The 16,526-nt window shown below is 39.7% G+C and overlaps 1 protein-coding gene across 11 annotated transcripts in view; it reads left to right on the top strand.

Annotated features, from left to right (window-relative positions):
- The first annotated feature begins 1,279 nt into the window (after positions 1-1,279).
- The window catches only part of LOC114160186 (myosin-10), a 64,567-nt gene continuing 49,320 nt past the window's right edge, over positions 1,280-16,526 (top strand). For 5 of the 11 annotated variants that reach the window (XM_028042647.1, XM_028042640.1, XM_028042649.1 and 2 more), the window contains exons 1-2: positions 3,865-4,209; positions 11,860-12,016. In XM_028042647.1, the coding sequence (XP_027898448.1) occupies positions 3,865-4,209; positions 11,860-12,016 (502 nt within the window). Of the gene's footprint in view, positions 1,585-1,702; positions 1,721-3,831; positions 4,210-11,859; positions 12,017-16,526 lie in introns of those variants that run through there. The other 6 variants (XM_028042646.1, XM_028042643.1, XM_028042638.1 and 3 more) reach the window with 5 other exon arrangements.

Below are 16,526 nucleotides of genomic sequence, written 5' to 3'. Positions count from 1 at the left end.
TTTCTTTTTCTGAAAAAAGTATTATGATGCGTATTAATTATTAAAATATATCCCCACAACAGCAGAGTAGAGCTTGTGTGATGTGGATTTTTCTGATCCACTTTTCTTTACTTCCGATACGATACGATATCTGAGGTTAGGTATCGGCCAGTACTGATCCGATAAAGAACCAACATCTGTTAATTATTCTAGGTCTTCTAAATATAAAGATGAGAAAACTGGTTTCTGTTCCTCCTGAGCTGCATCAACAAAAATAACTCTTTTGAGTGAAGAAATTGGCATTTTGAAAATATATTTGCTTAATGGAAACATGCCAATATTAATCTAGGATGGGGTGTTTGTTTTGGGCTTTTTTTATTTTTAAATCTATCAAAATTGGTTTATTTCGCAAAACTGCAATAAAAAGTTTTTTTCCTCACGCCACATAAGTCACATGATCAACAAATGGATGTTGCCATCAGCACAAACCACGAAGAAGACGACGACAGGAAGTAGTTGGAGGAGCATGGCCAGGTAAGTTTTTTAATTACTTATTTTGTGAACAAACTTATGTTTGATTTTAATATTGTTTACTTAAAGGAAACTACAATTGTAAAATTTTTTTTTTTTTTTCCTTCTTTTTACGTAATTTAAATATTTTCCAGGCATGGATAAAAATGGAGTATGGAAGGAAGAGCATGTTTAGATTTTATTCAGTCGTCCACCCATCAACCATCGTTTTGTTCACTCATCTGCTGATACATCCATCCTTTTTTTTTGTCCTTTTATCTGTTTGTCCATCATCACACCTTCATTCTTTCTCCCATTTGTCCATCCATAAACACCGATCTGAAAGAGTATGGTTTTAACACGACAAACACGTAAAAATCCTGATAACTGCAACTCCTGCTGCCGGTTAAAAATCATATTTAGAGTTTATTCTGAAATATAGATAATATGGTTACTCAGGTGGGGGAAACGATGTGCTCAGAGTCGAGACTTGCTTAGGGCGCCAGCCACACTTGAACCGCCTCTGGAGCAAAAAACAAAACAGTTGTAAGAGTTTTTATACATTTATTGCATTTATTCCCACAAAATTAAGGAATTATGGTTTAACAGCCAATAGTAGATAAAGAGAAAGAAACACCGCAAGTTGAAACCCAATTGTTTCTAGGCTACCTCCAGTGGGCGTGCGCGGTACCTAGATATTTTTGGGATAGATTTTAAAGGGACACACAGCAGTGTCCCGACAAAACCCCCCCATAAAAAATAGTTAAATTTTGCCCATATTTAAGAATGCTTTGAAAACGACTTTATCTTGCAATTTTACGATTATTCACAGAGCTTCCCTCCGTGTAGGCGCATTGATCTGGGTGATGTGGATCTAGGTGCGCTCGGGTCCATCGTAGGCGGGAGCAGCAGCAGTGGTCCAGTCTGCTCGGGTTCGGAGGGGGGCTCCCACTTCAGAGGCAGCGCTCTGAGCCGGTGGTGCGCACTCACAAGCCGAAAATACATGCCTGCATCTCGGCGGTGTGGAGCTGTTTGCTGCTGCCGCCGCATTCGAGGGGACGTCGAGCCGACCGCTGATTCGCTGACAAACACCAGGTAAGTTGCCTGTGTGGCGCGCGGGGCAGGTTAAGGGGATGATGGAGCGCGTGGGGAGCAGACCGTCACGACCAGCCGGGTCTCCAGCAGAGAGAGGAGCCGCTTCGAGAAACTTCATTGTGTTGCTGTTAATTGTGTGAGTGAGTTCAAAGCCGCATTTTGAGCGGCTCCAGTTAAAACAGACCCGCTGTGACTATTTAATTGTTAACGAGGTAACATTGATAACAATGTAACGGTGCTTCTTCACCTTTCGTTCGGTAATTGACATAACAGTTTATCTATGGCTGAACGTGACAAAAATGTCCGAACTGCGTATGTGCTGTTTAATTATCCGAATAGTTCACTTTTAAAAATACATTTTATCCGCCGTGTAATGGCACATTTCTGTGCCCCGTTCTGCTTCAGCTAGTTATAGCTGTGGCGCAGGGGTTTTTTTTTTTGTCTTTCTCTTTACTGCAGATAGATATTGATGCAATGCATGCGAGCAGCAACTTTTATTAGCCGAATGACGGCATTACGGGTCGAAGGGGGTAATTTACAACGCAGTGAAGCAGTGAAGTCCTCACACAGGAGGAGGAGAGGAGAGGGGTTGGATATGTGCGCCATTCACGACGCCACTGCTTCCCGTATGATCTAATGCGTAAGCGTGGAGCCTACGCAGTATGCGCATTACTGCTGGGCAGGACAATCCACTAACAAGCCTCAGCCTCAGACCAAAACTTGGCATAAAAGAAAGTTGGTGCTCGTTCAGCTGGGGTTTTTTTTTTTGACCGGACCAATCTGCATTCCTTGCTTCGTTCTCTGAATCTGGTGGCGTTGCATCAGGGAGAAGGACAGGGCTGCTCACAAGGAGGATGTTTGATGCCTAATTTGCCAATTTAGATTAGGATCTCAAGTAGTTAGAGGGCGGCTCTTTATTCCAAAAGAGGCATCAGTCAACCAACATGCAAAGCAAAACAGTTCTCTATCTATGAGAGAGAAATAGGTCTGCTAAGAGACCAACATGAAGAAATAGAAACACATTAGAGATGCACCGATCAGAGATTTTGTGCTGCGCTGCCGGTACCGATTTTTGTTGGTTGGTTTTTCTTTTGCTTTGGGAAATATAAATAATAATAAAAATAATTAAGCATCTGGCTAATATGTTATTAAACAGCGTTGACAATAACATTAGATAAAAAATGAAATTACTTTCTCAGACAATAATCCAAAGTTGCTCCAGAGTTGACTCTTTCTGCAAAATCTATAAATGAAGTAAAATTCTGCAGCATATAGAGGAGAGTTATCAATGAATAAAATTAAAGAACTACCAAATATCTCCTTTACCATTTTACCAGTAAGATTATAGTGTTTCTTTTTTGCATGCAATATGCACCATATTACAATATATTTTGTATGTTGTTTTTATTTCAATCATTTCAAAATAAATACTCATCAGTGTCTGAGTTAATATTTCAGATGATAAACGTTCAGATTTGCTCTTATGTGTCAGATTGTCATTTGTTTACCTTAGAACCAGAGGGGAGATTACAGTCTGTGTGTGTGTGTGTGTGTGTGTGTGTGTGTGTGTGTGTGTGTGTGTGTGTGAGAGAGAGAGCAGTCAGTGTTGCACAGCTCCGCAGTTAAACTGGGATTTTCTTTGTTTTAATACTTTAAAACAAAGAGAAAAAGATTCAAGAGTTAACATTTTAAACCGATTTTAACATCTTAGGTTGTTGTTTCGAACAATTAATTCAATGCTAACTTGGTCGCAAGATAAATAGCAATGCTAACCCTGATCGGCAGGGTTAGCATAACTTCAGTCTCTGTGTGTGTTTCCTGTAGATCACGATAAAACAAAACATCATAGAAATTCAAACGAGATGAAAAAGAAGGGATTAGTCCCACAGCATCACCATGGTTTGCAAGGCGAATGAAGTGCTTTTCCTCATATCCATCTCATCACAAGCCAGATCCTCTCAAAATGTCAGTAGAGTTCATCAGAAATATTTACATGTACATGTGTGATGGCAGGAAAGAAAGGTCTTTTATCTGCTATGCTTTTTAGACACCAGTTAGCATGTAGAAAGGACTTTATAGTTGTTATATAGTCTTTGTGGCCTCAAGATGCTGTCTGCAAATAGGGCTTAGAAAGTAAGATTCATAAGTTTATTTTAAGACTTTTTACACCAATAATTGTGATTGGTAAAAGTTAATAGTATGAAGTTAGTAATAACTTCCTACCTCCCGCCCCTCTGTCCTGTACAGGTGTCTACATCGCACTGGTAAATCCCAGGGAAGATGTCTCATCGAAGTGGGCAAGAGGACCCGGAGCGGTACCTGTTTGTCGACCGGGCCGTCGTGTACAACCCGGCCACGCAGGCCGACTGGACGGCCAAGAAGCTGGTGTGGATCCCCTCGGAGCGCAACGGCTTTGAGGCGGCCAGTATCCGGGAGGAGCGGGGAGAGGAGGTGCTGGTGGAGCTGGCGGAGAACGGTAAGAAGGTGGTGATCAACAAGGACGACATCCAGAAGATGAACCCGCCCAAGTTCAGCAAGGTGGAGGACATGGCGGAGCTCACCTGCCTGAATGAGGCGTCAGTGCTGCACAACCTGAAGGACCGCTACTACTCTGGACTGATATATGTGAGTGTTCAGGCCTGAAGCTTTTTGCAAATTGTGATTTTCAGAAGGCTCTCTATAGATTATCTATGTTAATAGGTAACAATCCAGTTATTGTTGTGTGGAATTTTATCATTTTGACCATTTTGTTTTGGATTCTTGTTAATTTGGAAAACGGTGTTTGTAAAAGTAGTTTTTAGTTTCTTCCGGTCACCTTCCTCCTATAAATACGTTGCAAAACATGGAAGATCCTGCCCTAAGCAGAAAAACTGCTTGCCAACGATGACTACCAATGGTTTTGCTTTCAAATTGTCAACATAACATGCTAAATCTTAAATGTAGGTGGAATAAATAAAATATGTTTGGCTACTAATTGTGTACCACAGCAACTAGATAACAAGATCCAGTGGTATCACATTTCACGTCTTCGCAAAACGTTTTAGTCAGATTAAAAAAAGGCGAGCGAGAGGGAAGGGGGGTCAGTTATGCTAGCTTGACTTTGACTAACTTAATATGTAGAGGTGCTGTGGAATTCTGTTTCTGTTCAGTAAAAGACAAAATGATGTGTACTCTCTTACGCATTAGCTCATTTAGTTTTCCGCAAATGACCTAATCTACCACTACTGTATTCAGATGACCGCTTACTAATAATTTCAAAACAAACATCAAGCCTGAAAACATAAAACTGTAACAGACTGAATGTTCTGCTCTTTGTGCGGGAAATATTTGTGTTTTGAATTCTGATACGCTTGGACAGAATAATAGTGTGAAACTAGAAAATTCCTGAAGAAATTTAACCGGGGCCTGCCAAAGTGTGCCAGTCGCTTTGGACCCAGCGTTCTGATGCTAAAAATTAGCATCACTGCTAAGCTTAGCTAAAAAATTACAAAGTAGCATGTGGAGAATCACAAGAATGTTGACTAACATGGACCTGCAACATTCAGTATGTTAAAATTAATGCATAAGCTAAAATGAGTCAAAATGCTAATGTTAGCATGAATGCTGAGTAGCATGTGGGTATCACTAGCATGTTGTCTTACATTCACTTCCTCCATTGAGTGTACTGAACATAGCTAATGTATAAGAAATAGCTAAAATGTTTATGTTAGGGAAAAGGATCATAGTGGAAGGAAGTGAAATGCTAATATTTGTGCTAATGCTAATGCATTGCCTTGCTGCACAAGGCAGCACACTAACCTGAGAGGTAAAGATAATGGAGGCTAATATTATTGCACTGCCTATCAAGGTGCACTACCCTGAGAGGAATATTGAGGCTTTTATTTTGAAATTTTCAGTAAGCTTCATTTCAAAGGGCAACACTAATCCCATGTGTAACAGTGGTTGGGTTAAATCAGTTCTATAATGCCCAAACATTCTGCCGTGTCTGTAGTAACTCAGAGTTGGAAAATCACAAATCTTTTTCAGTGTAATTCTGGATGCATGGCCTTGGAAAAGTATTCATAAGCTTTAAACTTGTCACCGCAAATCACATTTATATTCAACCTCCTTTTCTCTAACCTAAATAAAAACAATGTGTTTTTATGTGTTTAGCATAATTTCTATCATTCTAAGACAGGTCTGAATCTGAGCAAGACAGGATTGAAATGTTCACGGTTAAGGTTTCTTCTGTTTTTAACATGGGTTTGTCCCCATGATCTAATTCCAGTGGAGCTGCAGCTCCTCTGTGATGTCGACCCATTTAAAATGTGTTTTCCGTGAATAGAATGTGGGCTATCACCTCCGAGACTCCGACTCGGCCAAAGCAAGGCAGATTTATCAGTTGTCCTTCTGCGAGACAAAACATCACCACTGATTCCCTATAGAAGCCAGCAGCTACTTGGATGCTTTTATGGCAAATTGCAAGAAAAAGAAAAACATATACAAAAAAAATAGTCAGAAATTTTCAGTAGTTTGTGAATTATCCCATATGGTTTACATTTGATCTCATTCCAGTAGCTCACTGTACTCCTCCTCAGCTCCCCTGTAAACCACAGTGTCATGGTTTCTGGGTTTTCCTGGTTTAAATTGGTTTTGGAGCTTGCTAATTGTCCCCTTGCCTAAGAAAAATTGAAAACATGTGTTTGGCTGCGTTGGTTTTTTAACAGGAAGAGCATTTTTTCTCCCCTTCGGCTCAATCGTAGAACACAATCTCCCTACATTCTTAACCTTCTCCACAGCCTTCTAACACCTCTGTAGACATAATATTACGCCTCCCCCGCAGGCTGTGCTGTTTCTCAGGGTTATTTGAGAGACTTATTTTGGAGGGACGGATGAATGGAGGGAGGGAGGGATGGGCAAGGGGACATCCCCCAAACCGTGACTATCTGTGTTTTTTTATGAAATATTTATAAAATAGAAATAAGACTCTCACAGGTTAATAACTTTGAGTAAAAACACCGTAGCTTTTATGCTATTAGCAAAAGAGAAATAACAAAAATAATGTATATAGAAATGACCAAATTGCTTTTATTTGAAAACAAAAAGCAACAATTACTTTCACTGCTGCTAAAGATCACATGTTATCACAGTGACCCTGAGGTGCAAACCACTTCAGCAAATTGAAAGCACAATTACAAATTACAAAAGCGCTACAACATTAACAAAAGCGCTACAACATTAACGAAATGGAAGAGGAATGTCCCAGTGGGAGTAGACCTAAGAAATCGCTGATTGGACTACAGCTTGTTTTAATTTTGAACCGGAAGTTATTCTGCCTTTAACGTGTTTTTTTTTTTTAAACACGTTAAAGTAGTAGCCTTACTACTACTATTCGAGTGTATTTTGAGTCAGGACATACATATGAGGTGATACTGGACATGCTCCGGACCAACCACGAAGTGTCAGTTAGTGTGCGTTCACTAAAGACTCATTTATGAAGCACACCAGAATAACTTCTAGTACAAAAGTAAAACGAGCTGTAGTCCAATCATCGATTTCTTAGGTCCCCCACTGGGACATACCTCTTCCATTATGTATGTAATTTGTAATTGTGCTTTCAATTTGCTGAAGTGGTTTGCACCTCAGGGTCACCGTAATTTTGCTACTCTGCTGCTTCGAACTGCTTATTAACTTGGGAGTGCAACAAGCTGATAATTAGTCAGGCTATCTGCTCATGTTGCTAGCCTGCATTCTGCTGCTTGACAAAATCAACTTCAATACAGCCTTACCTTAACGAGAGTGATGGCTGACATATGTAGTGTGCCAGTTCGACACGATGTAGCTTACTGGAAATTGGTTGTGCTGTAAAAAAACCATCCTCTACTGCAAAGAGAGAGGAGCCGAGCTGAACTGTTACTGTTAATCCAGGATTTGGATTGGCCAACACGGACTGAACGACTTCCTTCACTTCCTCCGCTGCCATTGCTAAAACTACAATTCTAAAAAAGCACAAAAAATCAACGTCGTCGTTCACAACGTCTCCTTCTGTTTGCTGATTGGCCCGGTTGAAATTCTACCATAGGGGATCCAAGTGAATGGGAGAAATCCCAGACGGAGCTGTGAAGTGAGATTAGAATTGAGCAGAATTGCTTAGTTAGCTGATAGCCAGGTTGTGTTACTGGTAAGCAGGCCATATCTGCTTCTAAACATTCGCATTTATCTTTCTTGTAAAAGAGGGACAATTGTAGTAGCTATCAGAGTTTCAGCCACTTCATTCAAGTCCATCCGACACTTTTTCTTGTTTTACATGAAAATGACTTTAAACTTTTGGAACATTGAGACACAGTATTTTCAAATTATATGTATATCTTGATCGCCACCCTATGGGTACCACAAACACCTTTTCTTTTTGCTCATACCTGCTAGCCTTATCACTTCTCTACCCTTTGCTGCATGCTAATATGCCTCTGTGGCTTCTTTGTAGATGTGAAGTCAGTCAGTTTGTTGGGCCAGGTTCTTCATTGTTACAGCTTTCTAACTATGAGGTAGTGAGTCACAGGTCTCTGGAGGGCTACATGCTGGCTAGCTGCACTCGAGCCGCGCTACACGAAGGCCTTTGTGTAGTTAGATAAGCCTCAGCTGTCAGAAAGCCTCAGCATTTCTCCATGGCAATAAGGCTGTCTGTCTATCTGCTTCCTGACGCCCACTGCAACCCGAATGTGGCTCGGTCCCTCGGCTATCTCCATCAGCTCTATTGCCAGTCTCACGCCTTCTGCTTATCCAGAGTTTCTGACTCACTGATCTGACAAAAACATTATTAATGCACACGACTGCGTGTACCTCCACCTTTGCTTGCCAAGGCTTTTTATTGATTTCTCAATGTGTGGCAAACAAACGTCCCTCACTGGACAGATGGAAGGACAGAAACCTTTTATCACCGAGCATGAAACTTTTTAAGCAATTAATTAAACATTCAGCTTCTAAATGTAAATAAGGGATGTGAAGGTGGATCAATAGTTTATTTTCAGAGTACCGGAATAAAATTGCAGTTTATGTCATGTTATATTTACTTGCAAAAATGTGGATTCCTCTTAAACTTTTCCACAGTTTGTCATGTTGCAACCGCTTGCTAACGGTAGAGAACAAATGATCTATCTTCGTTTGAATAAAATGTTGAAAACCATCGTTTTGGCCTATCACATGAAAATCACTCAAACATTTTAAAAATTAATAAAATGCTTTAAAGATGGCTTTTTTTTAAAAAAAAAAGGAAACATTTAAGGAGTATGAATACTTCTGCAGGGCCATCACTCCCACATATAAACTAAAACATCTAGTGTGAAGTACGTTTGAAAAACTTAATGAAACCGTCTTGTTTCCTCTAAAATCATCTGACATCCTGCATCTCAGTTGTCGTGGTTGTGTTTTGAGCTGTGAGTGTCTGAACACTTTGTTAGCTTTGTTATGAAATCGCTGAAGCGGTCAAAGTCAAAGTCTTGTGTGCTCCCAGCAGACCATCGGCTCCTGCCCCCCGCGCCCTGTCCTCTTTGTGGGGAGTGTCCCTTTAACGCTGGCATGCCGACCGTGTGATCACAGGCGGCAGATGGGCTCGGCTGTTGTGTCTGCTGTTGCTTGTGTGTTGCTCAGCTGTTACCAGGTCACAGCATCCCCTTCGCTGGATCTGGTTTCACTGTGGAAATTTCACCTTCTCTTTCCTGGACTGAGCTGGGAGTGTTGAGTTCGTTGGTCGGTTGCGACTCGGCGTAAAAGCTGCAGCCGTTCCAGCTGTTCCAGCTCTCTGTGGCGGCGCAGCTGAACGGAGAAAGCAGAACAGAGTCTCTATTTATAGGAGCCACAGTTTTCAGATAGAGGGGGAATTAAATTTTCATTAAAAAGGAGAGTGCTGAGCTAGAATTTCAGCCGGGTCTCTGTCTCTCCACTGCTTAGCAATTTACAGAACAGCTGAGAACGCCACACAGTGTTCGTTACACCTCTACCTTTCGTCCGAATCCGACCTCTGGGAGTTCTGTCAGCTTTATCGCTTCCCTACTCCTCCTTTCTGTCTGCCTACCTCTCTCACCTTCTTTTTCTCATCTACCTTTTTTCTGCATCAGCACTTTAGCATTGGTTGCTCAGTGCTGACTGAAGGCCCAGGCAGAGCTGTTACACAACGGCTGCATCATGCCGTCTGCTTCTTGAAAGTGGATTTAATCACATGATGCTCTGATCTAAATAGATTATTGTGGGTCATACCTTTTAAAATGTTATGAAGTTGTTTTACTACTGTAACATACAGCTTCACAAAGCTCGGCTTAGTTGGACTCAGTCCAAGGAAAGCATGCATTTTAGTGCCAGGCTGCAAAAATAAAAGGTTATGATGCCTTGCAACAGTGTACCTACATTTGAAACCGGATGTTTACATACACTACTTAAAAAAACATAACCTTTTTATTCTCACTGTGACACTTTAACCCAAAATCAGACTCAATTTTTCCTTTTTTATTTCCGTGAGAATTAGGCCTGTCACAATAACACATTTTTCAGAACTAGAAGTTATTGCGATAAAGGATAATATTGTTGTTTTCAGACCGTTTTCAAGTAATATAATGGCAACCACATAATGATGCAAGAACACACTGTGAAAGATCAATAAATTAACAATTCTAATGAACATTTAACCCTGGAACTGGAAGACATTTTAAATATATAAAATAAATAAACAAAACAACAAATAAAATTAATTATGAAGTCTGTGCAAACAAAATTGTCCAGTTGAGGCCAAAGCACCAGACTGAAGACTTTTGATGTCGAGTTTTTGGTATAAAGAGAGAAAAGAGAAAAATGATAAATCATGCAAATGGAAAATAGTTTGTTTTCATTTATTATGTGATGGATTGATTTATTTCTTACTGTGACAGGCATAGTTATAATTACTCAATTCAAACAGTAAGAAATGTACTTGTAATACATAAAAGAAATATACATAATCTAAGAAAAAAGTATGACTGAAAACTATTGGTTTAAATAAAAAATACACAACAAAAAACAAAGATGAATTGCTACATTAAAACATTAAAATAAAAATATACATTTGTACCCTGCCTCTCACCCGGGGCTGATGCCTATAGGCTGACCTCCCGACCCCACTAGGGTCAAGGGTGTTAGAAAATGGATGGATGGATATGTACCTAATTAATAGATCAATTATTAAATAAATCTCTTCTTTTTGCTACTTTGTTAGCCTTTAAGGAGACACTAATTTATTTGTCAAGCTGCCTTTTGACCCTGCAATCATTTGCAATCATTCGTTGATTTATTGTTTATTTTCAATTATGGCAGGATTGGTCCTCTGTACTTTTCTGGTGTTTGTTTGATAATTGTGTGAAAACCATTTTTCTTCCACTTCACAAACATTACTTTATGTTGATCAATGACATCATATTCTGGCAACATGAAAAAGTTCAAAAGTTTTTTTTATCTCCAGTCTTTGAAATTTTTGGGGGGATAATTTTAGGGTTTTGTTGGCAGTTAAAAAAGTAAACCATTAAAAAAAAAAAGTGCTTTCATTCATTTATACACGGTTGATTTTCTTCATCACTGTTCCTTTTTTAAACGTTCTAATATTTTGTTGAGTTTCACATCCTGCAGGTATGTGCTGTGTGCTCACCCATGTGCTGGGTACACAAAGGAAGGACAACCAGAAACCAGGTCGTCTGTAGGGATAATTCAAAGCGTCCGCCATGGCCTCTCACTCAGCGCTGGCCGCCTTTCTTACTGCCTGCTTGTTTTATCCCACCGCCCAGTGAAGAAAGATTCTTACCACACTCACCCTCTAGGGAGACGTTGTTGGGTTAATTGCATTTCCAAAAGCAACACCACAAGTCAGAAACGAGGCTAAACATTTTCAGAGCATTCTAGACGAAGCATCATGAAACCTGAGTTAATGTGAAATGTCTCATCCCAGCGCTGTGGGAGTTTTTCTTTCTAATGTCAAAAAGAAGAGTTCTTACTCTTGAGTTTAATCACCGTTTTCTCAAGTCTGTGTTTCGGTCTGTTCTCTGTCTGTCAGTGTGTTGTAATGACGTAAGCTCCTAAAAATGTGTGATGATGAGCCTTGTTGGATTATTGGAGTGCAGGTTAGATGACTTATAAAGATAGGAATGTGCAGCTCCTTGTAAATCGAAAAAGCACTGATGATTTATTAATTCTTTTCTTTTTGTATCTCCTCTTAAAAGTGTTTTTCTCCCTCTTTACGCATGTTTCTTGTTAATTTTATTTTATTTTTTATGATTGCAGACTTACTCTGGTCTTTTCTGTGTGGTCATCAACCCCTACAAGAACCTGCCCATCTATTCAGAGAACATCATAGAGATGTACAGAGGAAAGAAGAGACATGAAATGCCTCCACACATTTATGCCATCTCTGAGTCAGCATACCGCTGCATGCTCCAAGGTAAAAAAAACCCTCATGCATCATCATATGCTATGTTATAAGTGTAACTAGTGTCATCTTTAAGTGTTTAAAGCTTTTAATTTGCTCATTGAGAAACATGGATCAGAGAATAGGTTTTACATTGCATTAATGTATGGGCACTAGGGCAGTCATCGGGCAATTTTCCACATTATCAAGTTAAAACAGTGTTTAAAGTTGACAGGAAATGTGAAACTATCTCTGGGTAATTATGTCCTATTGGAGGACATTGTCAACAATACCTAAACACCAACTATAAAGTCTTAAAAGCCCCTAAAATAAATAAAACAAACAAAGTCTAGTCTGATAGGGGTTCAAGTAAAGCCTGGTGGCCCGCCAGGCTTATAGTACACAGATTTTGAGTAAAAACGAGAGGTTAAGTATAGGTCAAACCAGCAAACATGAGGTTCAGTTTCACGGCACAAATGACTGTAAAGTGGGTGAAAGTCTCGGGGTCATAGAGGATGTCAGGCAGAATGGAGGGTTCTGACTGAAACGAATGCTTGTGTTATGCAGATTTACACAGTGTATGCAGAGTCTTACACCATAAGACCAGTGCAGATGGTGATTTATTCATGCTCAGCTATGTGCAAAATCTCTTCCCAATTCTTTGCCTCAGTCCTCCCTGACAGTTCATGTTCCCATTTCCCTCATAAATTTAACTCAGTATGGTTAGGGAAAATCCCACACAGTGCATTGTAAAGTAAATCAGCTTTGCTGTTTGTTAAAATATGATTTTCTCAAAAATTGCAGTATCATGATGCATTCATAAGAATACATTTGTTCTTATTTGGAAAAAAAGAGAAAAACTGCTTTGCAACCTGCTACTTTCATAATAATAGACTTTTTTGACTGTTGTAATTAACTTGTTGCATTTATAGTGTGGATTTGTGTTTATTCCACATTTGCACAAATGTTCATGGCTAAAGCTACAGCTGCCTCACACTTTTACAGCTGTTTATGAAGCACATGGACTCCTTACCGACAAAACAGTAAAGACACACTTCAAAGTTTTTTCAAACCAAGACATATCATAAAAATTCTTGAAATAAATAAAATTCAACCTCATTTGATCAAAAACACATGAAAAATTACGCTCATTGTTTTCCTACGGGAAAATTAGCTTGAATTACATACAGAGTGCGTCAAGAACTTCAACACACTCCTCAATTTAATGGCTCACTTCAGCTTAGCAACAGACTAGAGATGCAGATATTTAAGTTAAATTTCAGATCTCAGGTTTTTCTAACACTATCCATTGTGTAACTCATTCGAAAGCATTGACGTTTTTCCCCAGGTGTTTTCACAAATTGATATTTTAAGATGAGAAAAAGGGGAAAAGGTGATGTGAAAGAAAATATATGTTCCCAGTAATGACTCAGTAGCACATTGTGGATTTCACACCATTGATTTCAGTATACATGCTCTATTCAGAACAGGAGTGCATCATTAGCCACACACTTACACTAAAGATGCGACAGAATGTCATTGTTCACAAAATCCCTTTTTCCCCTCACGTTTAGATGCATGTAATGTATTTTTCAGAGCTTTCACTTCACTGCATATTTTTGTGGATACCAAATTCATAAAAAATCTGGCATTGACAATGCTGTAATTGCCAGCATGACAGTATGATTTTCTAAGGGTCAATAATTACTTATTGTAACAGTGTGACTGTGTGAGAGAGCAGTCACCATAAAAAGTGGTTTTACTAACTTCAAGTTGTCATTTTAAACTGTCGTCATGCTACTGAGAAGAATGTATCGTGTTTAACTTTTCAAATTATCATCCATCTCTGTATGGAGATTGTAGACTGCCACTTTAACTCATAAATGTCTAAAAGACAGAAAAACATTTACAAATCTAACATATTCCATGACAGACACAGGCTGAACGCTAAAAGGATGATACAGCGCAACTTTCCTGTAATTTGTTTAGCCTTCCTGGACGTTGCTGAAATCTTTGCACCTTTACAAATTTGACACGATGTCTCCAGGATTTGCATGAATTAATGTCCTGTGCTGACGGCTTCCTCTCCGAAATGGAAACGTAACAAAATGATTTGAACCCATCGAAGCGTAGCTCTCTGTAGTAGCAACCTTAGTTAATCTTCTTGACTCAGTACACGCATCCACACCGAAGAGTGTGTATGTCACCTTGCCTGGTATTGCATTGGTGTGGTGTGTTCATTGACATATCATCAAAGAGGAACTGTCAAGTCGTAAACCGTTCATTTCAGCAACCAGGGGAAGTTCTTGTTGCATCTCCCACAGATCTCAGGCAAATATCTGCTTGTTTGTCAGAGACATTGTTGTGAAGGAATCTGGAAATAATTCCACCATAAGGGCCGAACAGATGCAGGACAGTGAGCCACGTTTGTTCTGAGAATTTGGGACGTGTCTGCGGTGCCACCATTCATTTCCCCTGACCTCTAATTCCCAGCTCATTCTTTCGGAGCGCTCGTAACGGGCAAAACTGCCTGTGGAATGAGGTCACCGCCGTTCCTGCTTCCCGTACCGTGCTGCGCTAAATTCTGCAAGCTGAGTCATTGTCAAAGTTGACATAGCTGTCTAAACTGCCCATCAGCCTCAGCTGGACCCCTGTTGGAGGGGTGCCGTAGTTACCATGGATACATCAGAGCGTATCTGTGGGTTAGACCAGAAAAACGGTGCGTCTCTGTGGGAAACTGGACTTTAAATAGTTGCAACAAAGTGCTTTGGATGTGAATATGAACTCCTATTATTCTACTGTTCTATATTTGCTTTCCCCCTTTTTTAACTATTTTTTTAAATCTATGTTTTAAATTTCAGTCATTTTTCTTCTTTTTTTCACCTTTCTCTGAGCCAGAATGTTATGGCTTGGAAGAAATAAGGAGGAAAAGAAAACTCCCCACATCCTGCCAGACATTTTAGTTGCCTTTCACTAAACATGAAAAATACAAACCACAGCTCTGCTGCAGCTCAGTCTCCTTTGTCCCACTCTTCTTTGGTCTTTAATTAGGAAACATAAGGGAACAAGTGTGAGGAATGTCCACCTTCTTATCAATGCTCAGTGTGAGGTTATAGCCAGGGTTGCCATGGTTAGCCTTTTCTTTTTGACTGCTTAACCCAGTTTGAGATTTTCCCTTTTTTTCCACCTTCTAGCTTGTCAGGTAGAATAAATGATATGCATGTATGTTTCACTATTAACTGTTCAGTTTTTACTTCTTGCTGTTCTTGCAGCCTGTTTGATGCTGCTGCAATATGAGGCCTTTACAGAACTGCTGTAATCATTATTTTATGGGAAAGGATCAAGAGTAAGTTAGCAACACAGATCGGCAGAACATGTTTGGAGACGACTACATAAAAAGAGACAGAGAGCTGAACTTATTTTTATTTTAAGAGTTTTAGTTTACAGCTACATTTTTGTGAAAGTTGTTAAAGTTCTGTCTGGGAATTCGTCATGCTAAAAATATTGGCCATCATTGTGGCGTCACTAGGTTTTGATTAGAATATAAATATACTATTCAAATTTGTTTTTGCAGACATGCATAGCTTAGTACTTATATCATTAAAAAACAATGTGTTATCTGTAAAAAGATTAAGCAAATTTGATGTTAATCTTTAGTTTGAACACACACACACACACATGGTGTATAGCAATATAAATACAAATAAAAAAACTATATATTAGCCATTTGTGGATTCAGAACAGGAAAGGGGGTTTGTGCAACTACCTCACAACAAGATGGTGTTAAAGTTTTGTTTCTCTGTGCTGAGTGGACAAAAACTGTTCTACCAAGTTCAGTGCTTGTAAATTAAACTCTGGTTCTTAAATAGTAATAAAGGGATGATATGTAGTTTTTTTTAAAGTCTTGAATTATGTCTCACAGCTAGTCCAGTACTTGTAATAGCTTTTCAAAAGTGGATAGATAAGACAGCAAAGAGGTAGAAAATGGCCAAGAAATGCAATAGAGGATTGACACAGCAAAACTCAAGACATTCACAGATGGATTTGCTGTAGAAAATCCAAACTGATAAGTTACAGATTGAAATAATATGAGGCCAAAAGCAAAAAACTGTCATTTAGGGAGTTGGGTAAGAACAGGAGGATGCAGAAAGTGAAATAGTTTACGGGGAAGAGAGAAGAGGGTACAGGGGAAAGGCAGAGGGGGAGGCCGGTATTGTGCCTTACAATGGGGCCTTTGTGCGGTCCGAAGGGGGCTGGGATCACGGTGCTGTGTGCAGGGGTGCAAACCCAGAGGCCTGGAGCTCCAGAGTTCTTCCCTGGGAAATGGGGCCTTTTGTTGGGACAGCATGAGCTGCAGAGCAGTGCTGGTGAAAGACACACCCAGGATCTGAGTGACGAGACAGGTGTCTGTTTGGGACTTTTCCCCTGTCCCATTGGTAAATCTTCCAGAGGAATGAAGAAGTGTCCAAACAATACGTCTTCACTGAAGTACTTCCAAGTTTGCATCTCTTAAAGAATCATGGAAGAAAAAGATGAAATAAAA

Source organism: Xiphophorus couchianus, chromosome 16 (assembly GCF_001444195.1).
Source record: "Xiphophorus couchianus chromosome 16, X_couchianus-1.0, whole genome shotgun sequence".
Taxonomy (NCBI): domain Eukaryota; kingdom Metazoa; phylum Chordata; class Actinopteri; order Cyprinodontiformes; family Poeciliidae; genus Xiphophorus; species Xiphophorus couchianus.
The sequence above is the reverse complement of the archived record's forward strand: the minus strand, read 5'-3'. Positions and strand labels throughout refer to the sequence as shown.